Source organism: Pleurodeles waltl, chromosome 5 (genome assembly GCF_031143425.1).
Source record: "Pleurodeles waltl isolate 20211129_DDA chromosome 5, aPleWal1.hap1.20221129, whole genome shotgun sequence".
NCBI lineage: Eukaryota > Metazoa > Chordata > Amphibia > Caudata > Salamandridae > Pleurodeles > Pleurodeles waltl.
Genome location: NC_090444.1, coordinates 572,126,556 through 572,151,562, shown reverse-complemented (window position 1 = coordinate 572,151,562; position 25,007 = coordinate 572,126,556). Strand labels below are relative to the sequence as shown.

Sequence of the window (25,007 nt, the reverse complement as noted above, 5' to 3'; positions counted from 1 at the left end):
CTAATCTTGAAAACTGAATGTTGCAAATAAATACAGACACTAACAGGTAGCATACAAATTGATTATGGATGTCCACTGTTGATAAAACAGTGTTAAACTTCTAATGATCAAATTGCTTTACATGGCAGGGTTATCTTAAGACACTCACTTGTTTACATCTTGAACATGTCAACCAATTGACGGTCCCCCATAAACGCCAGTAGACATCTCGCCAAGATTTTAGTTCTGCAAACAAACTGGATAAATATTCATGAACTTCCCATGTTTTATCTCTGTAAAAAAATTACAAGGGTCTGAGTTAGATGCTCTTGAGCTAGCGTGTATGAAGAGGCTAATAATAATATAGATTCTGTTAAATGCTTATAACATCAGACTACCAAGTTATTGAAATATTTAAAGTAATTTAAAGCATTGCAAAGGTACATTCACAATGGTTATGTAAAGAGAATGTTAATACACCCTAAAGTTAATTAGTGAAACCATCCTTATACTATTTTTAACAGAACTATAGTGCTAAATGCAGTATACAATGCTAAACCAAGGCTGAAGGCGTTAGAAAAGAACAGAGAGATTCTGGACTGAGTTTTCCATTTATTTAATTTGGGAAATGTATACACTACTCAGATAGATTTTTGCAGAAATGGAGAACAGAGTAACATAAAACAACACAAAATTATAATATAGACAATGACACAAGATATCCTTCACATCCATCTATATTAGGTGATAGAAAATTCTGCATAGGGGTCCGAAGGGATCTGGTCAGGTGCCCATTAGTGCTCATCCCTCTTTAGCCATTTCCTAATAAGTTCCACTTGAATTCCTTCCTACGTTGAAGATGGGTTGGAACAAGGCCTATTTGTAGCAAGAATCTATTTCTGGTTATGCTGGCATAGATATGATATTAGTTTCATATTTCATAAGGCTGCATTTGGAGTTTGGCAGACAGGATTCTCCCTCACAAATGTGACAGAATCTAATCTGCAATATTAGAGTTGCATTATAGCCTATGGCACTTGTAATAAAGCGGACAAGATATACATCACAAATGTGGCGGAGTATCCAATCAGCCAAACTCTAAATAAGGCTTTGGACTACTTTGAGTGCTTCTACCGGAGACAGTTAAATGCTCAGTGAGACAGGACTGTTTAATTGACCAACACTGCAAGATAAAACAGCAGTACTTACATGCTGGCATTGGTCCAAGAGATGACAGAGATGTGCATGTGTGGTGAACATTGCCAGTGTTTAAACTGAATATGACATGGTACAGCAGATGAAAATCTAATTTTCAATGAGATATGCTTATATTTTACACAGTAAGGGCAGCTGATAAGAGACAGCCTGGTTACTATAAATGTGAGCATCAAGGGAATTGGCACAAATGGGCAAGAGTGGGGAAAAAGCCTTCAAACATCATATTGTATTCCATAACTAAGTGTGTGGCATGAAGTACTAAATTTCATCAACCAACAACAGATTAACTCTTGTGTATGTATATACCTCATGGTCATACAGGGCACAGTCAGTGTACAAGGCCACTTTGCAAAAAGGCAGTACAGGTTTTGTCCCTGGAAACCTCCAAGCACTGAAGGGCTTAAGATAAAACTGTGTACTGCCTGCTTATCAGTGATCTGGACACAATGCTGTCACTCACAGAGAAAGGCCCCAATGGCTCAAGTGGGCTTACCTACTTCCATAATTTATGCTGTGGTGAGTGGAAACAAGATGTGAGTGACTGTTAGATGAAGAGGACTGCCTCTAAGCCCCTATATGTTGAATATATATGAGCTTGCAACCGCGGCATAAAAACCCATCTCTAGTTTCCTTATTACAGGTGACTTGTGAGGCATCTAGTCAATTGTGTCAAGGAAATAACATAGCTACTCAACTATAATAACTTATTACTGTTGATTTCTAACTTCACAATGTCTGCTGCCACAGCCAGCAGCCAGGGTGAAAAGCAGACCACTGTGTATAATTGCTGATGAGTTTAAATAAGGAAAACATGAAGTGTTCAACAGAAAGGAGATATTTAAGGCAATGTTTATGTTTTCATGCTTAAAGTCATTACAGGGAAGATAGAATCTCTGCATACTCCAACACAGCATTTGTTTAATTTGACTTGAACTGATCAGAATATCTTTGAGCAAAGATTACAGCCAGCAGCCATGCAGTGGGCTTCTAGACGTACATAACTATGCTTTTGGCGGCTCAAGCACAAAACTGGTTTAAAAACTTGCTTATTAGGTCAGGAACCAACTGAGGCACTTCAAAAGCCAATTCATGACCCATTATATGGAATGCTTTCTGAAGTGAGCATTGATTGCTCCTGGTGCTGAGGTCTGCTCATCTTATCCTCAAATGACCCAGCAAAATTTATTTCAGTGTGTACTTAATGAATCTGAGGGCTAGTGCCTTAAATTTGATGTTTTTCAAAAAAAAAAGATGCCTGCACTCCTCATTACCTGTCATTGGCATAGTTTGGAGCACAGATGTGCGGACGTTGCCTCACTTGATCCAATTTTTTTGGTTAAAAAAAATGGCTGACAAGACTGTGTCTCAGCTAATCAGATTTGTAGCTCACACTCTAATTTCACTTCATAAAACGAATCAAGAACCCTTCCAATCAGGGTTCCTTTTGCTTTTAAATTCTCTAAAAAATTGTACAGGTGATTTATAGCAAACTAACAAAAAGGGTAAAGTGCTGTGGGTCTCCCCCTGTACAGGGAGCAAACATTGCAATTTTAATTGCAAATTTTGCAATCCTTCCCCACTCCCCAAACTTACCACCACCCACAGATGGCACTACTACATGCATCAATCGACACAAATCTTGCCAGGACCAGACTACTTGCAGGCATAATCTCTAACCACATTTCATGCAAATGTGTTAAACTAGACAGAAGTTGTTAGCCCCCAAAAACCTCTCTTTAGATGAAGCAAGCCAGTGCATTCACAGAATAGACAAAATCACACCTGATATGATGATAAACAATATTGCCATGTTGATTAATGTTGATCTTTCCTGGAAGACAAGGAATCTTTTGTTCATTTTCTTTAGTCAAAAGCTTCTTGCACAAACAGCATCTACAAGACAATGAAAAAGTAATTAAAGTGTGCATCGCCTGCATATATATGGCACAGATCCTTTGATGATTAACCCACCTATACAGTGTTGCAGCATTTCCTGGAGAGTCTGGGTTCTTATACGCAGGATCGAACAATCTCTCAATCTTCTTGCAAAATAGTTTGCTATTAATCAAAATATAGAAATACTTTAAAGAGTGTGTTTGGAGCAGTCCAGAGAGTTAATATTTTTTTTAACGTGCAGGCCTCATTATGATGAGTCACAAAACACTTATACAGTTTTATCTACATTGAAATGAACAATGTTTCAAATACTTTACATTTTAAGCATCTACTGTTCTCAGTCAATGTAATTTGATAGAGTCTGATCAGTCTGTAATAGGATCTATAAAGAATGTTTATTTGGATTAGCCCTAAAAAATGCCTATATAACATCATCTCTAGGTATTAAAAAAGGTCACTGTCTACTTCTTCCATACTACCCAAGTATTCTTCCCATCTATCTAACAGCCCTTGAGCCAGTTGAGTGTTTCTTAACAGCATTTTATATATTGAGAAAATTGTTCCTGTTCCTAATGCTGTCCCCAGACCATTTGCTTGAGTGGGGAGCCCTTGGTCAATTCTGCCCATTCTAATTCTTAGTCAATGGTGAGATGTCACAACTGAAGATATTGCTATGCCTAGGTTGGACACAACTCAAATTCAGAATGATGTTGAGCATACGATTCCATGCTAATCGCTCGTCTAATATTTTTTAGGGTGGAGATCCCATTGAAATTCCAGCTCTGGAACTCATCCAATCACACTATGTTTTCCATCATATTTCCAACCTATGGTGGGATTTTCTCAGTTAACTTTTCTTTCTAGCCTACTGCTGACATGGCAGCCTTTCACATCTTCATCATGGCAGCCCTGGAATCTGATACAGGGTTTCCTCTCTTGCCTCAATATAGGTAGCACAAGCACATTTTGTCTCTAATTGCCAGTATATATCTAACCTAACTGATGGTTCCATCATTAGTGCATGCGTTCCTTCATTAGTCACAACTGCTTGAGAAGCCCAGTAACACTAGCATCAGTGCTAGGCCTCCATTGTAAACTTAGTGTTAATCTAAGGTATTTCACACACTGTAACATGGGCCAGCTCTCTTGTTTAATCCTTTTAAAGAAGGAGTCCACCACAAAAATAGAGCGGGTCATTCTGACCTCGGCGGTAAAAGGCTCTTACCGCCGGTCAGAAGACTGCCATCATACCGCCGCGGCCGCGGTAAACCGCCACGGTCATTCTGACCCACAACTGCCAAACCGCCAAAAACCCGACATCCACTGAAGGCCGCCTCATCAGCGGTCAGCGATAAACTGGAGATGACCAAACCTCCACCGTCACGCCAACACAAACACGCCCATGCCATTACGACCCACGAATCCACGTGGCAGTCTTTCAACCGCGGTATTCCATTGACGGTACACACCGCCGCGCTCAAAATACACACACCTTTACAAAACCCAGTCACATTGGACAAATCGAAATACACACACCTGATACACATACAAACAACACACCCACACACCCATCACCATATAAAACACACACCCACATCACCCACAAACCCCCACAAATCGAAATTCAGAGACAAGGCGCAATACACAGAGAGAGAGCACAGGGAACGCAAACCACAACACACACAGGAACCCAACATCATCACCCACACCACATCTACGCACAAAACACCACACACCACCACACTCATCACCACAAACACCACCTCACACCTCATCCACACCACCCCATGGCACCCCAAAGACACCCCAGGTTCTCGGACCAAGAACTCAGGGTCATGGTGGAGGAAATAATTAGGGTACAGCCCCAGCTCTTCGGCACACAGGTGCAGCACACCACAATAGCCAGGAAGGCGGAGCTATGGCAAAGGATCGTCGACAGGGTCAACACTGTGGGACAGCATCCCATAAATCGGGAAGACATCCGAAAGCGCTGGAACGACCTACGGGGGAAGGTGCGGTCGATGGTGTCAAGACACAACATCGCTGTGCAGAAGACTGGCGGCGGACCCCCACCCACTCCACCCGAATTCACAGCATGGGACCAAGAGGTCTTGAACATCCTGCATCCTGAGGGCCTCGCTGGAGTAGGCGGAGGAATGGACTCTGGTAAGTCTAATCTCAACTACTTCACCCCCCCCAACCACCAGCATGCCAACCCACACCCCCACCCTCACCCCTAACCCCCCAGCACACATACACCCTGTTAATGTCTCACCAGCACAACCCACCCAACCCAACCCCAACCCCTGAATGCCAACACAAACCATGGACACCCATCACCTAAGCATGACCACTGCACATACCCATCCCCCCCTACAAACCACCCTCACAACTCCTCCCACATGGGACTGCCAGCACTGGGGGACAAGGGCACCCACAAATCGCACACCATGGCACACACAAAATCAATAACCATACTATTTTACCCCTGCAGGGCCCGAACGCCAACACACCGGCCAGGAGGGTCCAGATTTGTCCATCCCACCCCCAGAACAGGCCCCCAGTGATGACAGCAGCTCTGTCGACCTAGAACCTGATGACCAGCCCGGACCATTGGGGACCTCTGGACAGTCGGTTACCCTCAGTCAGCCACAGGCCACAGCAGACCTACCCCCCTCTGGAAACACCAGCACAGCACCCACCCAGCGGGCCCATGCTTCTGTCTCCAGGACAGGTCAAGCAGCGGTGTGTCTACCAGTACAGGGCACCCAGGGTAACCCACAACCCCAACAACAACAGGGACCTGGGGGCACTGGTAGTGGGCACACCGTCCAGGGGACAGAGGCCCAGGAACAAAGAGGAAGGGCTGCTGTGCGACAGAGGGAGGACAGGCCTAGGGAACCCACTGTCCAAGAGGCCCTCACCACCATCATGGGAGCGTACCACCACTCCCAAGAGACGATGGCAACGGTCCTGGCCAGGTTCCAGGAGATCCAGGCCAAGCAGGAGGGCCAGTACATGGGGTTCCGGGAAGAACTGCGCAGCATCAGTTCCGCAATGGGTACAATCGTGGTGGCACTCAACCAGATTGTCACCACATTGCGGGACCATGTGGCCCCCCAAAGGGCCCCCGCCACTAGCATGGAGGAAGAACAGCCCACCACCTCCGCCGGCGCTAGTGGTCAGGAGGCCCGACACAACAGGAACAGCCCACCCGGACCCCACCCCCTGCAGAACAAGAACCATCCCGCAAGAAAGGCCTGAGATCGAGGAAGAAGACAGAGTAGGATGTCAAGACCCCCGCCATGCACGGAAACCCACAGATGCCATCCCACTGTCCCACTTGTTCACCCTGTCCAACCTTGAACTGCCCCACCTTCCACAGGCAATTGGACAATGGACCTGTAGGAACGACAGTCTGGACACTGCCATGGACATGCCTCCACCATCACCCATCACCCTTTTTGAACTATACACCTATTTGAAAACTTCAATAAACACAATTATTGCACAAAAACCAACTGGATTCTGCTATCTCTTTATTTAAACCAAATGTATTCGATATAACCAACAAAACATTTCTAGTTACATTGTGATGACAACATACCAGTGTCACACAGCGGTAGTCCATGGGGAAAAAAACCAGAGGGCACTCCGTGGGGATCAGATCACTGTAATAGGAAGTGATATACACAACTAAGTTACCATACATTGGGGTGAAAGATCAGACAGTAGAGAGCCACTACAGTTACAGATATAATACAATGCAGGAGTAGATTATTACCTGTGTGTCACTGGAAATACTGCAGTATCACTCTGTCCCTGTTGTCTGTGTCGTCCTCTTCGTCTTCCTCCTCTTCACTCTCCGCAGGCTCCACAGCGGCCACAACACCACCATCTGGACCATCCTCCTGCAGGAAAGGCACCTGGCGTCGCAAAGCCAGGTTGTGAAGCATGCAGCAGGCCACGATGATATGACACACCTTCCTTGGTGAGTACATTAGGGATCCACCAGTCATATGCAGGCACCTAAACCTGGCCTTCAGGAGGCCGAAGGTCCGCTCAATCACCCTCCTGGTACGCCCATGGGCCTCATTGTACCGTTCCTCTGCCCTGGTCCTCACTGGGGTCAATAGCCAAGGCAGGTTTGGGTAACCAGAGTCACCAATTAGCCACACACGGTGTCTCTGTAGCTGTTCCATCACATAAGGGATGCTGCTATTTCGCATGATGTACGCGTCATGCACTGACCCTGGGAACTTGGCATTTAAATGGGAGATGTACTGGTCAGCCAAACAGACCACCTGGACATTCATCGAATGATAATTTTTTCGGTTCCTGTACACCTGCTCATCGTCTTTTGGGGGAACCAAAGCCACATGGGTACCATCAATGGCACCAATGATATTGGGAATGTGTCCAGGGGCATAGAAATCACCCTTCACTGTAGGCAAGTCACCCACCTCAGGGAAAATGATGTAGCTCCGCATGTATTTCATCAGGGCAGACAACACTCTGGACAACACCTTTGAAAACATAGGCTGAGACATCCCAGATGAAATGGCCACGGTAGTTTGAAATGATCCACTGGCAAAAAAATGCAGTACTGACAGCACCTGCACTAGAGGCGGAATCCCTGTGGGTTGGCGGATGGGTGACATCAGGTCTGGCTCCAGCTGGGCACACAGTTCCTGTATAGTGGCACGGTTGAGTCTGTAGGTGAGTATGACGTGTCTTTCTTCCATTGTCGACAGGTCCACCAGCGGTCTGTACACGGGAAGATTCCTCCGTCTCCTCGCAAGTCCCAGCGGACGATGCCTAGGAAGGACAACATGGAGCACAGAGTCAAGCAACCCACAGGTAAGTGCCCACAGCATGCACAGTACACAAATCTCTCGGGATTGAATGGCTAGTATGATTGTCGGTGCAAGGCCTAGCCACGTGTGACGCAGTAGGAATTAAGCCATGTGGGCCCTTGAAATGGCGGCTGCCTGACCTGTGAAGTGTGACAATGTGAAGTGAGGTCATTGCGCAAGCATGGCACACCGTGGCGGTAGGCGGTCGCAGTCCGCGGCGCAAAGCCGCATTGGACAACATTGAACCCTATGGGTTTCAGGAGCCAATGGCGGTGAGCGCCGGCGGTCGCTGTACGCACCGCCGTGGTACGCACCGCCGCGGCCGTAACCGCCATTTTCTCTCTGCTTGATCACACGAGACCTGAGCATCCACAGGAGAGGACCTATACTGCAAGTGCTGCTGTGACCTCGGTCTGGAAGTGACAATGGCTGCTGCGACTGGGGAAAGGGCCCCCGCCTTCAGTTCCGAGGAGTTGGAGAAGCTCGTGGACGGGGTCCTCCCCCAGTATGCGCTACTCTACGGTCCTCCAGACCAACAGGTGAGTACACGGGGGCCAATGCATAGTGGGCAATGCATAGTGCCCAATTCCTGGGTTGAGTGGGGAGGATGTACGATGGAGGGGAGGGCAGCGAATGACGAATGCATGGCACGACAGATGAGAGCATGTGCCACATGGCAAGGTTGGGGAGGGGGGGCCACTCACATCGAGCATGCAGAAAAGTGATGATGTTTCTCTTCCCCCCCGTACATGTCACATAGGTCAGCGCCCATCAGAAGATTGACATTTGGCTTGCCATCGCCAAGGACGTCCGGGCCCTGGGGGTCCACAACAGAAGGGGCACCCACTGCCGCAAGAGGTGGGAGGACATCCGCCGCGGAAGCAGGAAGACCGCGGAGGCTCTGCTGGGGATGGCCTCCCAACCTAGGAGGGGTGCCAGTCGTACCTTGACCCCCCTGATGTCCCGGATCCTGGCAGTGGCCTACCCAAATTTAGATGGGTGCTTGAGGACATCACAGCAGACACAAGGGGGTGAGTACCAGCACATTCAGCTATTTTGCACGCAGTGGAGGTGCCTGGGTGGGGGAGGAGGGCTGTGGGTATCCCTAGGCCAAGGCGATTTCTGTAGGATAGGCCCGTCCGTGAGGTATGGTCCTGTGCCCCCGCCCCCCACCTCTGTAGGGTGCCTAGTAACGCGATTCATGGACCAGTGTATACTGTGTGGGCAGTTGTCGCCCATAGGCTTGTAGGGCATGTCCCAGTGAATGAGTAGTGTACCCCAAGTGCGCAGCGTAGTGCAGGGGGCTTCTGTGTCTGTCCTCTCCGCCAACGGTGTCCCCAATGCATGCACTCAACTTGTCTTTATGTTCCCCCCCCCACCCCCATTTTCTTTGTTTTTCTGTGAATGTGTGCATTAGCATCATCAGGCGGAGGAGAAGTGGCATCGGCGCAAGAGGGAGCTGCATCTCACATGGCCCCGGATGGCCATGCAACGGACTCCGACATGACCAGTGAGACGGAGGGCGACGGGACCCGTGGAGACGTCAGCAACACCGACACGTCCTCGGAAGGGAGCTCCCTTGCGGTGGTGGCAACATCCGTGCCCACCGATCCTACAGGTACAGCCGCCACCCAGCGCACCAGCTCCGCCCTCCCAGCAGCCCCTTGGCCTTCGGCACGTGCCCGCAAGGCCAGGAAGCCATCCATCTCCTTCGCCCCAGGCACCTCAGGCCCTGCCCCAGTCACCCCTGCTGCCCTCAGTGAGGAGGTCATTGACCTCCTGAGGACCATCATTGTTGGGCAGTCTACCCTTTTGAATGTCATCCAGGGTGTGGAGAGGGAGGTGCATCAAAGCAATGCATACCTGGAGGGCCTTCATTCGGGTCAGGCTGCCCATCAACGATCGTTCAACGCTCTGGCCTCAGCACTGACGGCAGCGATTGTCCCTGTCTCTTCTGACTCCCTCCACCCAGTCCCACTCCCCTGTTCCTCTGCCTATCCCATCCACACCTACAGACCAGCCTGCACACACCTCAACAACCAAGGGCAGCTCATCCAGACATAAGCACCACAGGACACACAAGCATTCACCCAAGCAACATCCAGATGCAGACATGCCAACAGTCACTACCTCCTCTGTGTCCCCCACCTCCTCGTCTCCCTCCTCCCTCCCTGTGACGTCTCCACACACACCTGCAAGCACACCACCATCAGCCATTGCACTCATCACCAGCACACCCTCCAGACCAGTCCGTACACGTGCAGTCACCACCCCCACTGCCATGTACACGTCCCCTGTGTCCTCTCCCAGTGTGTCTGTCACCCCCGCTTCCCAACCACACAAACGCAGGCAGGCACCCAAACAACAGCCATCCACCTCACGTCAGCCTCCTGCCCAAGCACCTGCACCCAAAGACAGCACACTTGACTCTCCTACAACCACATCCTCTTCCTCCACTCCCATACCCACTCCAGCTACCCTTCCCATGGCTCCAAAGAAAATTTTCCTCTCTAAACTTGACCTCTTTTCCTCACCTGACCCACCCCCTCCATCCCGTAAGAGTTCCACAAACACCTCAGCCACCACCAGCCCAGCAACTCCCAAGAACGTCGTGCCTGGTTTTTGGGGTCCGCCCTTTCCTTGGGCTGGGACATCGTCCAGCAGCAAAGGCACAGCCAGCCCCCCCCCCCCTGGGAAGAGGAGCAAAAAACTGAAGGGCAGGCGCGACAGGCCTGATACGCCTGCCCCCAAGGAGGGGAGCCTTGCACCGTCACCTGCCACATCGGGTAAGGGAGCCAAGGGCCACGGACAGTCTGCCAAGGAGGGCAAGGGCAGCAAGGAGCAAAAGGCAGGGAGCAGCCGACCTGGCCATGAGGGCCCCACCAGCCCCATTCCGGGGGTGTCGGAGGAGACCCAGGGCCCCAGGACTCCATCACAGGAGGGCCCCGCAACGGAAAGGTCCGATGCAGACTGAGCGGCAAGTATTGGCCAGGTGTGGTTCACTGGAAACACAAGACAGGCACCGCTGAACAGGGCCCTGCCGTCTCAGGCACCGCTGAACAGGGCCCCGCCGTGAGAAGCAACGCTGAACAGGGCCCCGCCGTGAGAAGCACCGCTGAACAAGGGCCAGCCAAGACAGGCACCGCTGAACAGGGCCCCGCCGTCTCAAGCACCGCTGAACAGGGCCCCGCCGTGAGAAGCACTGCTGAACAAGGGCCAGCCAAGACAGGCACCGCTGAACAGGGCCCCGCCGTCTCAAGCACCGCTCCGCTGGGCCCTTCCTGTCAAGCACCACTCCGCTGGGCCCTTCCGGTCAAGCACCGCTCCGCTGGGCACCGCCGTCTCAAGCACCGCTCCGCTGGGCCCTTCCTGTCAAGCACCGCTCCGCTGGGCCCTTCCTGTCAAGCACCGCTCCGCTGGGCCCTTCCTGTCAAGCACCGCTCCGCTGGGCCCTTCCGGTCAAGCACCGCTCCGCTGGGCCCTTCCGGTCAAGCACCGCTCCGCTGGGCCCTTCCGGTCAAGCACCGCTCCGCTGGGCCCTTCCGGTCAAGCACCGCTCCGCTGGGCCCTTCCGGTCAAGCACCGCTCCGCTGGGCCCTTCCGGTCAAGCACCGCTCCGCTGGGCCCTTCCGGTCAAGCACCGCTCCGCTGGGCCCTTCCGGTCAAGCACCGCTCCGCTGGGCCCTTCCTGTCAAGCACCGCTCCGCTGGGCCCTTGCTGTCAAGCACCGCTCCGCTGGGCCCTTGCTGTCAAGCACCGCTCCGCTGGGCCCTTGCTGTCAAGCACCGCTCCGCTGGGCCCTTCCGGTCAAGCACCGCTCCGCTGGGCCCTTCCGGTCAAGCACCGCTCCGCTGGGCCCTTCCGGTCAAGCACCGCTCCGCTGGGCCCTTCCGGTCAAGCACCGCTCCGCTGGGCCCTTCCGGTCAAGCACCGCTCCGCTGGGCCCTTCCTGTCAAGCACCTCTCCGCTGGGCCCTTCCGGTCAAGCACCGCTCCGCTGGGCACCGCCGTCTCAAGCACCGCTCCGCTGGGCCCTTCCTGTCAAGCACCGCTCCGCTGGGCCCTTCCGGTCAAGCACCGCTCCGCTGGGCCCTTCCGGTCAAGCACCGCTCCGCTGGGCCCTTCCGGTCAAGCACCGCTCCGCTGGGCCCTTCCGGTCAAGCACCGCTCCGCTGGGCCCTTGCTGTCAAGCACCGCTCCGCTGGGCCCTTCCGGTCAAGCACCGCTCCGCTGGGCCCTTCCGGTCAAGCACCGCTCCGCTGGGCCCTTCCGGTCAAGCACCGCTCCGCTGGGCCCTTCCGGTCAAGCACCGCTCCGCTGGGCCCTTCCTGTCAAGCACCGCTCCGCTGGGCCCTTCCTGTCAAGCACCGCTCCGCTGGGCCCTTCCTGTCAAGCACCGCTCCGCTGGGCCCTTCCTGTCAAGCACCGCTTCGCTGGGCACCGCCGTCTCAAGCACCGCTCCGCTGGGCCCTTCCTGTCAAGCACCGCTGGCCCACTGGCAGTCCCGGTTCTGTGTCGGGCAGGCCTTCACAACGCACTCTGCCCACCATGCCTCCTCCATGACCAGTGGTCTCTGTAATCCACCTGATGGACTGTGGCTTTGCACTCCCCAGGATGTAACAGTGGGCAATCCACCCACTGTAGAGACTTGTGAGACTGTGGCTTTGCACTCCCCAGGATGGCACAGTGGGCAATCCACCCACTGTAGAGACTTGTGAGACTGTGGCTTTGCACTCCCCAGGATGGCACAGTGGGCAATCCACCCACTGTAGAGACTTGTGAGACTGTGGCTTTGCACTCCCCAGGATGGCACAGTGGGCATGGAGGGCCTTCGTGGGTCTGGCGTCGTGGACTCATGTGGCTGAGGTGCCCCCCCCTTCCGTTCCCCCTGAGGTGCCTGTTTTTTATTTTTGTGATGCCCCAGCAGTGTTCTCTCCAATGGACTCGATCTCGTGTGTGGGCTTTGCCCATGTGTTGCTGCACATTGGCCCACGGACATTTGGACTTTGAAAGACTGGGCCGGACTTTTGCTACTTGTATGGATATAGTTCTAGATGTGTATTAATTCTTCATATATTGCTAAGGTCGCTATACTTTATTGTTGCAATAATATAGTTCTACTTTTACATTCATTGCCTTTTGTCTTTGCTTTTTTGGGGTGGGGGGGTTGGGGGGTGTCACTCTGACTTTTTTATCTGCATAGGTGTGTAGGTATTTCGGTGGGGGTGAGGGTGGGGGTGGGTGTGTGGCGTATGTGTGTGCCCGTAACCTTTCCTCCTCCCCCCCTCCCCTGTGTCGTAGGTGCAGTACTCACCGTTGTCGTCTGCGGCGAGGTTCGTGATCCTGGAAGAAGAGCAGGAAGGCAATGGCTGGGAGGATGTGGAGTTCGGGTTCCATGCTGTTCCGATTCTGCGTGGAGTGTTGTCGAGGTAAGCGTTTTCCATTGGAGATGTCTGTTTCCGCCGTGTTTTTATCGGCGGGGCTCCCGCCCCGGAAAAGGTGGCGGATTGGTGAGTCATGATAGGGTGGGTGGTACATTGTCTGCCGCCTGCCTGTTGGCAGTGACCGCCGCGCTGTTTGTTTGTACCGCCGTGGCGGTCGGAGTGTTAATGCGGCGGCCTGTGTTGGCGGTTCCCGCCAGGGTCAGAATTCAATTTTTTGGGCCGCCAGCCTGTTGGCGGGTTGGCCGTCGCTTTAACACTGACCGCCAGGGACAGAATGACCCCCAGAGTGTTTTGCAGGACAAATAGAAGTTTTGGGTAAAGATATAATTTTAAGACAGCTACTATCCACATTGAGAGTGGCACCTTATGCACCTTTTCACATCCTCCTAGAGTCTGACAAATGCCATCTGCAAGTTACATCTTAAAATGTTGGCTGCCTGCTAACCACCTCGATTCCCAGGTACTTAAATGCAGCCCAGAAAACCTTCCCACAGGATGACTGCAGTTGTCACCTGTGGCAGGAGTTGACCATAAGGAGTGTTATTCAAGTTTATTTTACACTGCTCTGTTACAGCACCTTTGGAATATAGTCAATACTTTATCAGCATATAGCAAGATTTTTTTCCTCAAGTTCTGTACCCCACCAGAACCAATTCACCAAGGGATCCTCCTGGCCAAACATGCCAATAGTTCTATGGATACTGTGAATAACAGTGGGAAAAGGGGGCACCCCTGCCTCTTTCCCCTCCCCAATTTGAAGGCTGGCAAGAGGACTCAGTTTACTCTCAATGCAGCTGTGTAAACTGTTTATAGGAGCTTTAACCATGTTCGGAACTTGAGGTTCAAATCCAAAGCACTTGAGCACCAGGAAGAACCTCGTTCGATGGATCTGAACCATTTTTCAAAAACTGCAGATAGGATGGCTAAACATTTGTCCATCTCGTTTGCTCTGCTTAATTAGCTATGCAGCATTTGTAGACTCAGCCTAGAAGAGCACCAAGGCATGAAAACAGACTAATCTGAATGGATATGCATTGTGGCAACTGTGAGATGTCAGTCAGCCAACACTTTGGTCTCCATTTTATATGAGAAATGGGGCAGTAACGTAATAAGTCATAAGCCAGTGGGCTATCTGTGTGAATGAAAGTTAAGGTGGCATGCTGAAAGTCCCCTGGTAAGTTTTCCTGTCTTTGCTTCTAAAACATTTTCAGAATTGATATCCCCATATGGGGATCACAAGAATGGTAAACACTTCCGCAGGCGTTGCTGTGAAGCCTGAAAGGGCAAATAATATGTATCATCCCTTCCCCAGCGACCCACATGCAGCCTGTGCCAATTAAATACTTTTCCTGTATGAGGACTAAGTCCAAGCTTTTTCAGGCCAACCGTGATGGAGCACAGGCTTGTTACAGGGACCGAGTTAGGCCCACTGAACAAAGTACCTTAAATACTTGTTAAATCCTGGTTTGCACAGCATTGCGCGGGTCTGCGTCAAAGATGTGTCATGCAGCCAAATCGATACATTAGTTCAGAGATGCAGAGAGGCTGCAGTGCGAGGTTCTGCTTCACCATTGTGGTCCCCATCGACGAGGGCTTGCAATGCGAAATCTGGTGTTGAGGAAGCATTGTGCAGCCGGGCCGATGTGTCGGTTCTGGAAGCTGTGAGGCGGAAGAAACACTTGCCAGAAACATGAAAGGCTTATTCCAACAAGTGGTAGAAGGGCTAAGTCATCTGGCTCAGGTTGAGCAATTCTTAACACAACAGGCTCAGAAAGATTGCAAAAGCTGTTTTGGGCTCAGCGGAAGTGACCAGCATAGGCTGAGGAGAAGAGCCAAGCAGCCATGACGCCCCCTGAGAGACCTCCCTGCCACCTTCTGGGTACATCGAAATGTATCTTTCATGGTACTGCAGAAGTACTCTCCTGTAGAAGATCCCAGTTATATTTTTGAGCAGTGGCCCAAGACACGGCTTGACTCATTAAGCGATTGAGTCATTACATTTCCCCACTCCTGACGTAAAAGATCAAGGCAGTCCATACCTTGGCCAATACAGATGGAATCACTCCTTACAAGGAGATCAAGAAAACCATTCTAGAGTGCCTGGTGTTTGATGAGGAGACTTACAGGTAGTCTTTCTGCAGGCTCCATTTAAAGAAAGGTGGCAACTGTACAACTGTGCAAAAACTTTGGCAGATAAATGGTTTGGAATGATTTCACCACAAAGGAAGAAATGATGGACAAAGAAGTAAAGGAGCTGTTCAGAGCCGCTCTGCCATGCAGAGATGGGTGAAACAGCATTCAAATACTTCACCTGAGTAAATTGTGAAACTTGGCTCAGCCAGAGTCCCAATGCCTTCTTTTCATTGCCCTTGAATTCCCAGGTTAACGTGTCAGAAGAAATCTGGAATGGCTCCAAAGCATAACTAAGTGAGACACCAGAAGAAGTGGGGGGATGAGGGGTTAACCATCTAGCAGGGCCCCGCTGCTATGAAGGTGGGGAGTGGGACATCAAGATCTATCCCACTAAGAACGAACCCGTACCAATCGATATAGGACTATGTCGTGGTTAATTCTGGGCAACCTTATGCGCGTGGGCATACATACACACAATGTAACATTGGCTATACCCGACTGCCATAGGTTAACTTACCTGTAAGTTCCTGGTATACGGTACAAAGGGTAGCCAGGACCTGTACGTTGGAAAGCCACCCGAGCAATTGCAGCACTGATTGTGCCATCCTGGGTAGACTAGAAGAGCAGGTTAGAACTGCTAGCCCGACTTTGCCATTTAAAGCCATGGCAAAGTAAAATGCCCTCAGAAACATGTGTAAATCCCCTCTATAACATGCATACCGAGCCTTAAGGTGGGATGCAGCATATTTCCTGGGCAAAAATTGCTATTTTCTTTTACGTTGGAAAGACTTGATCGCTCCGTAGACGAGTGCAAGATTACACGGTGGCCCCCTCCTGAACGGTACAACTGTTGTGGGTTCTCCTTAGTGCCTTTATTTTAGCATTAGGCCCTTAGCCTGTGCCTTTTACACGTAGGCATGGTTTCTCCAATTCATATATAAATTTTTTTGCACAGCCAGCCTTTAGCTCATTGTGTTTATATTTTAATCTGCTTCTTCATTCTGAGAAGACACAGTTGTTCGGGCTGCACATTTTATCAGTCCTTTGTACACATTTCACTTTGTGCTCTGTTCGGTACATGATATTCTAACTCATATTGCCGCTTCAGGAACCAGTCCCTAATTCCTAAACATATTAGTACGTCAGGAAAACTGCAGAATTTATTATATGAACACCAAATAGGCCTAAAGGGGGCAGAAGGCATTCCAGTCATGACCTTCCTGCGACACACATCATTCCACTGACAGCTGATCCAGGTGCTGACACTTCAGCTACCCGAGAAGATTGCCATCCAGACAACAGACAAACCCTTGCCAACCTTTTTAGGTATGGGTCGGGGTACCTCCGTTTGACCAAGATAAGAGGAAGGGTTACCCCTGCTAAGCTATCAGGTTTTACGCATCAGGTTGTAATATTGTAAAAGTTGATGTTGATGTGTACAAAGATATAATCACATATAACAAGGAAATTGCATTTCTATTATCAAATTCATCCGACATGCACTCTCCATCCACCCCAACTCAGGAATAAATGATCAGGCATGCTCTGAGAACAAGGCCTGAGGTTGCTGACGGGCAGGTCACACGTGGGGCAGCACGTAGCTGGCAGACACACGTGCAAACCAAACTCAGATCAATCCCACAGATAGGTGCAGCAACACCACAATGGTCCCAGGAGATTGGCCCCAATAAATCACATACAGCCGGAGTGGAGCACCCATTCCAAAAACACCATAAAGTCAATTACCACATGAAGTTAGAAACACTCAGTCAATCAGAACACAGCACGCACAGTGACACGCAGCAATCATGTGCCACTCAGGCCAGACATCAGGACAAATTACCCGCAAGCCCACATGTCCATGCAAGGTTGAGGCCCACCTCATTTGTGATCAGGACCTTATCTATTACTTCAAGATAACGACCCACATACCTTACCTAAAAAGGAATGCTGGAATTGGTTTATGGAACCCAGAGAAATGTATCAAACACTGCGCAGATTAATTCTACTTTGAGACAGTCCTCAGACCCCTTTTCTGTAACTATTCTTCCGGACGTAGTGTTTAATTAAACCAACTGTTCCTGTTTTGCCAAACGTCTCTTGTCTTTTGTTTTTGTAAAAGGTAAATTCACATTCGAGCAACAGGGTGTAGGTAGGAGTCTCTATGCTTTTAGGAACATACAAAGACGGTGAGGTAGTTTATCTTCTTCACGCTAATTGTAATGATGATTGTAGGAGGCTGGCTTGGTTTATAGAGGGTACCAGTGGTACTTGCACCTTGTGCCAGGTCCAGTTATCCCTTATTAGTAAAGTAGTAGTGTTCTAGCAGCTTAGGCTGATAGAGGTAGCTATAGCAGAGCAGCCAAGGCTGAACTAGGAGACATGCAAAGCTTATGCAATACCACTGATATCATATAGGTACTATATCGTAAGAAAGACAATACTCAGTGTTACTCAAAATAAAAGGTACTTTATTTTAGTGACAATGTGCCAAAAATATCTCAGAGGATATACTCCCTTAGGAGGTAAGTAAAATACACAACATATACACACAAACCAAATCAGGTAAGTAAAACAGTCAGAAAAGTAGGACAAATACTGTAGAATACAATAGGATGCAATAGGCCTAGGGGCAACACAAACCATATACTAAGAAAGTGGAATGCGAACCATGAATGGACCCCTAGGCTAAGGTAGTGTGTAGAGGGTCGCTGGGAGTGTAAGAAAACACTAAGGGTGTCCAAGATACCCCACCCCATGACCCTGGAAAGTAGGAGTAAAGTACTACTATATCCCCAGAAACACACAAAAGTCGTGATAAGGGATTTTTCAAAGACCACAACAGACTGCAAAGCACTGAAGACGGATTCCTGGACCTGAGGACCTGCAAAGGAAGGGGACCAAGTCCAAGAGTCGCTAAAGTGTCCAGGGGGGGCAGGAGCCCACTAAACCCCAGATGAAGGTGCAAAATGGCTGCCTCCGGATGGAAGAAGCTGAAGATTCTGCAACAACGAAAGGTGCTAGGAACTTCTCCTTTGTGCAGAAGATGTCCCAAGGCGTGCTGGAGGATGCAGAGTTGTTTCCTTGCCAAAATACCGCGAACAAACCTTGCTAGCTGCAAGAGTCGCGGTTAGAGAAAAAGGGTGCCTCCCAGGCCCAGGAAGGACCAGGATGTCGCCACTTGGGTGAGGAGACAAAGGGGGCCCTCAGCAATGCAGAGAGCCCACGCACAAGCAGGAAGCACCCGCAGAAGTCCTTGAACACGGGTTCAAGAAGTCTGAACACAGCGTTCGTCTCAACACTGCAAAGGGAGGTCCCACGACACCGGAGATCAACTCAGGGGGCTGAACATCGTAGGATAGAGTGCTGGGGACCTAGGCGTGGCTGTGCATGAAGGATTTTGTGGAAACGTGCACAGAAGCCCATGTAGCTGCAGTTCACGCGGTGCACAGGATTACTGTCTGGCGAGGGGAGGCAAGGACTTACCTCCTCCAAATTTGGACAGTTGGACCACTGGACAGACTGGGTCACTTGGGTCCATCACCTGTGTTCCAGGGGCCACGCTCATCAGGATGATAGGGGTCCCAGAGTACTGGTGAAGCTGACGTTTGGTGCCTGCTGAAGCAGGGGGAAGATTCCGTTGACCCACAGGAGATTTCTTCGTGGCTTCAAGTGCAGGATCAAGGCAGACAGCCCCCAAAGCATGCACCACCAGGAAACAGTCGAGAAAGCAGGCACGATTAGGCGCTACAATGTCGCTGGTAGTCTTCTTGCTACTTTGTTGCAGTTTTGCAGGCGTATTGAAGCAGTCAGCGGTCGATCCTTGGCAGAAGTCGAAGAGAGAGGTGCAGAGGAACTCTGCTGTATTCTTGCAAGTCGTTATCTGAGGAAAAGCCCACTGGAGAGGCCCTAAATAGCCCTCAGAGGAGGATTGGCCACCTATTCAGGTAAGCACCTATCAGGAGGGGTCTCTGACGTCACCTGCTGGCACTGGCCACTCAGAGGCCTCCAGAGTGCCCTCACACCTCTGGATCCAAGATGGCAGAGGCCTGGGACACACTGGAGGAGCTCTGGGCACCACCCCCGGGGTGGTGATGGACAGGGGAGTGGTCACTCCCCTTTCCTTTGTCCAGTTTTGCACCAGAGCAGGGACTGGGGTTCCCTTAACTGGTGTAGACTGGCTTATGCAAGGAGGGCACCATCTGTGCCCTTCAAAGCATTTCCAGAGGCAGGCTGGGACAGGCTACCCCTCCCCAGCCTTTAACACCTATTTGCAAAGGGAGAGGGTGTAGCACCCTCTCAGAGGAAATTCTTTGTTCTGCCTTCCTGGGACTGGGCTGCCCAGACCCCAGGAGGACAGACCCGGTCTGTGGGGTAGCAGCAGCGGTAGCTGGAGAGAAAACCCCAGAGAGCTGGTTTGGCAGTACCCGGGGTCCATCGTGGAGCCTCAGGGATGCATGGAATTGACTCCCCAATACCAATTTGGCATGGGGGGACAATTCCATGATCTTAGACATGTTACATGGCCATGTTCGGAGTTACCATTTTGAAGCTAAGGTAGGTATTGACACGCGTGTAATGGTGTCCCCGCACTCACAAAGTCTGGGGAAATGGCCCTGAACTATGTGGAGGCACCTTTGCTAGTGCAAGAGTGCCCTCACACATAGTAACTTTGCAGCTAACCTTCAGCAAGTGAAGGATAGACATATAGGTGACTTATAAGTTACTTAAGGGCACCTAGGTACCATATACTAGGGAATTATAAGGGTATTCCAGTGTGCCAATTGAAATTGGTAAAAGTGGTCACTAGCCTATAGTGACAAATTTAAAGGCAGAAAGAGCATAAGCACTGAGGTTCTGGTTAGCAGAGCTTCAGTGACACAGTTAGTCACTACACATGTATACACATTCAGGCTACAAACTATGAGCACTGGGGTCCTGATTAGCAGGATCCCAGTGAGACAGGCAATAACAAACTGACATACATGTAAAAATGGGGGTAACATGCCAGGCAAGATGGTACTTTCCTACAATGATCATGGTCTCTGCATAATTATGGCAGCACATGCGTTTTATAATAGGATGCGACTTTTTCAATAAATGCATTGAAATCTGTTTTGCATCACATAAGCTGCCTTGATATGTGTGAGTTTCTGAGTATCTGAGCGAAAGGGGTAATATATGTTTACCACAACTTCCCAGAGAAGTCAGAGCATCATGTTTAGATTGCTCAAATCACCTTTCCTTTCTAGGGATGGGTGAGGTACTGCGGGCTAGCCAGGAATTAGGCTGCCAGCTACCAGACAGTGTGGTATTGACTCAGTCACTCACACTTGGTGGTGCTGCTGCCCTACAACACGCAGTCGTATTACCAAAATAGGGACCGCACAACAAAACCAAAGTTAATACTCCAAACTATCAAACCCAATTTTTTTTTAGGACTTTCAAAACAGAGAGGGAGAGAACGTATGTGCTGTTTTGTCTGTTTGTATGTAAAAATTATTGGCAAAATTAGACAGACACCTCACCATACCCAACTGAAAGCACTTGCACCCAACTATTTATCAGAAAATACATTTATGGAGGGGGTGGGGGTAACACCCCAAGAAATCCCCCTGAAGGTACATCACTGCATCATGACCATTTCCATAGAAAAACATTGCAACAGACAAAAATGCCTCAAACCGTCTTAGGATTGTGTCTACACTTGAGGTTTCTGAGGACCTTGCTGGTTCCCTTGATGTGCCCCCTACTAGAGTCGGTCATCTAAAGTGACTCTAAGTGACTGCATTACAACTAGCCCAACAACTTTCAGTGAAAAAGTTTCTATGTGTCAGATTCATTGAATTCTGCAATGCTTGTTTGCGACTGAGTGAAATGCTTTGATTTACTTATACCTTGTAATTACCATATCTCTGGAACTCTCTCTGGATATTTTTCATTGTGGTGTCCAAAAATACAGTCTATTTTTATAAAGTGGGTCAGAGTTTCTTGTTGTCCTGTTGATTTCTTCTTCAACTGATTTGGTGCCATTGAAATAGTTTACACTGGTTCCTTTGTGTAAGCCATGTTGCTCAGAGTCACAGCTACCCAGGATTGAGCTGAAGGTTTCACAAACGAAACCCTACTGGTACTAAAAGAGTTGGTAAATGTATTATATGGTGAGGTAGCACAACCATGCCATCTAATACACCCAGTTTCCTCACAGCATTACTTCTGCTCGTGTTCGGAGGCTGTGAAACAACTCACTGCTCTATTCTGGAAGAAGAAAGAAGCCCCCCCCGTCTGCAGCTCTCTGTTTTGATAGACTGTGGCAAGTCCTAGCAATGGAATAACTAACTCGCAACTCAGACAGGGAGCACGTTTATTGTAAGGTGGACTTCGTTGATGAACAAAGTTTGAAAGGTTTTGTTCTTCCACCTGGAATGTGATTACATTGCCTCACACCAGAGGTCTGTCTGGCTGCAGCATAAAGAGCTGATTGGTGCTTAGGTTAAAAGCTCAAAATACTGGTACAAGAACCAATAAGGGTTCGAGAAAACTACAGAGAAAGGTGGGAGAGCATAACGCCTTCTTATAAAATAGGCTCTTTTAGTATAATGGGGAGGTACGCAGGGAGTTTCTAGCCCGGAAGAAAACAAGTGACCCATGGGGGCAGACTGACTTTGGCTGAAACACGTAGGTGACATTACACTCGGATGTAGAAGCCATTAAGCTTCTGGATCCATCCAGATTTGGAGTTTTAACAGTGAAATGGCTACCGACTGAATAAAGAGAAATCTAGAGTCTGTCCCTAGTCATTTTTAACTGGAACCATGCACTTGTCAAGAAGAATTACTTACCAATTTTTGTTCGGTTGAGCACGTCTGGGGGGTATTCACCTACCAGGGTGATAGGAGGCACCTAGGATAAAGCATGTGCCCAAATGACCGGTGAGGTGTCTCCTCTATTATCTAGAATACACTCTTTAAGGCCATCTAGTTAGGCCTATTAGAGAGAACTGACTATTTGATGGGCCATCACATTATTTGTGATGTGAAGTCAATATAACAGGGAGAATATCTAATGCCCGAATAAAATTCTCTCAATCTTTCTGGGAGTGAAAGAGTGGACTCCAAAAAAATCCAGACATTTGGGGCTTTCTGCTAGTTACATTCAGAACTAACAAATGTGATATGAGCTAGTAGACAATTTCACTCCTACTAAATGTCATGCACTTATGCCTCAAAGTCTAGTTAATATAGCATTTCTATTAAGTACCCAAACATAAGTTCTTAACCCAGTCTAAAATTGCCTATGTCTATGAGATTATCCTGCTAGATGTCTGCACCCGCTTTGCAGATAAAAAGGAGGTGTATGTTCTAGAAAATCATCCTTAGATCTAGACCTGTGCTACATAGTCAATAATGACTCTTGGCCCGCTATCAGCGACTGACTCTATGATAAAAAATGTTTGGTGTTACTATCAACACTGAATTTACCTTCTAACCACCTATCAACAAGGTTATTATATTATCAATAGATTAAGAAAAATTCTTCCTTACCTTCAAGTTGAGTGGGAAAGTCCATGCTCCAGGCAACTATCTCATGCATTTAGATTATGTGACTGCAGTCTTGCTTTGTGCACCTAAAAACATTACCTGTTGCCTTCATTTTGTGCAAACATCAGCTGCCATGTCAGTCACTTAATTTACCTCAGCATGCTTCTGTTAAATCCCAGTTGGACCTCCTCCACAGGTTACCAGGGAAGAAACATATCTTGTTTAAGATACTCTCCATAGTGCACAAGGCACTTGCTTCTTCTAGTCCGGAGCATTTCAGCTCTCTGTGTCAGTCCTATATGCTATCTCACATGCTTTGTTCCTTTTCTCGTGCACTCTTAGTTGTGTCCATGCTCATCTGCACCAGAGCAGGCAGACTCTTTTTCTTGGTTCTTGTAAGGAAATGCCTCCTTGGCATGGTTACCCCCTGACTTTTTGCCTTTGCTGATGCTATGTTTTGATTTGAAAGTGTGCTGAGGCCTGCTAACCAGGCCCCAGCACCAGTGTTCTTTCCCTAACCTGTACTTTTGTTTTCACAATTGGCACACCATGGCATCCAGGTAAGTCCCTTGTAACTGGTACCCCTGGTACCAAGGGCCCTGATGCCAGGGAAGGTCTCTAAGGGCTGCAGCATATCTTATGCCACCCTGGGGACCCCTCACTCAGCACAGACACACTGTTTGCCAGCTTGTGTGGGCTAGTGAGGACAAAACGAGTAAGTCGACATGGCACTCCCCTCAGGGTGCCAGGCCAACCTCACACTGCCTATGCAGTATAGATAAGTCACCCCTCTAGCAGGCCTTACAGCCCTAAGGCAGGGTGCACTATACCATAGGTGAGGGCACCAGTGCATGAGCACTGTGCCCCTACAGTGTCTAACCCAAACCTTAGACATTGTAAGTGCAGGGTAGCCATAAGAGTATATGGTCTGGGAATCTGTCAAGCACGAACTCCACAGCACCATAATGGTTACACTGAAAACTGGGAAGTTTGGTATCAAACTTCTCAGCACAATAAATGCACACTGATGCCAGTGTACATTTTATTGTAACATACACCCCAGAGGGCACCTTAGAGGTGCCCCCTGAAACCTTAACCAACTACCTGTGTAGGCTGACTGGTTTTAGCAGCCTGCCACACTCGAGACATGTTGCTGGCCACATGGGGAGAGTGCCTTTGTCACTCTGTGGCTAGTAACAAAGCCTGCACTGGGTGGAGATGCTTATCACCTCCCCCTTGCAGGAGCTGTAACACCTGGCGGTGAGCCTCAAAGGCTCACCCCCTTTGTTACAGCACCACAGGGCATTCCAGCTAGTGGAGTTGCCCGCCCCCTCCAGCCACGGCCCCACTTTTGGCGGCAAGGCCAGAGGAGATAATGAGAAAAACAAGGAGGAGTCACTGGCCAGTCAGGACAGCCCCTAAGGCAACCTGAGCTGAAGTGACTCTGACTTTTAGGAATCCTCCATCTTGCAGATGGAGAATCCCCCCAATAGGGATAGGAATGGGACCCCCTCCCCTTGGGAGGAGGCACAAAGAGGGTGTAGCCACCCTCAGGGCTAGTAGCTATTGGCTACTGCCCTCCCTGACCTAAACACACCCCTAAATTCTGTATTTAGGGGCTCCCCTGAACCTAGGAACTCAGATTCCTGCAACCTAAGAAGAAGAGGACTGCTGAGCTGAAAAACCCTGCAGAGAAGACGGAGACACCAACTGCTTTGGCCCCAGCTCTACCGGCCTGTCTCCCCCCTTCTGAAGAAACTGCTCCAGCGACGCTTTCCCCAGGGACCAGCGACCTCTGAATCCTCAGAGGACTGCCCTGCTCTATAAGGACCAAGAAACTCCCGAGAACAGCGGCCCTGTTCACCCAAGACTGCAACTTTGTTTCCAAAGGAGCAACTTTAAAACGACTGCATTTCCCGCCAGAAGCGTGAGACTTGCAAC

At 49.5% G+C, this 25,007-nt stretch overlaps 1 protein-coding gene across 2 annotated transcripts in view; it reads right to left on the bottom strand.

Moving 5' to 3' along the window:
- Positions 1–25,007, bottom strand: part of SANBR (SANT and BTB domain regulator of CSR) — a 187,147-nt gene that overhangs the window by 141,836 nt on the left and 20,304 nt on the right. For both annotated transcript variants that reach the window (XM_069234392.1, XM_069234391.1), the window contains exons 8-10: positions 3,169–3,255; positions 2,980–3,090; positions 149–272 (exon numbers count right to left, since the gene is read on the bottom strand). In XM_069234392.1, the coding sequence (XP_069090493.1) occupies positions 149–272; positions 2,980–3,090; positions 3,169–3,255 (322 nt within the window). The remainder of the gene's footprint in view (positions 1–148; positions 273–2,979; positions 3,091–3,168; positions 3,256–25,007) is intronic.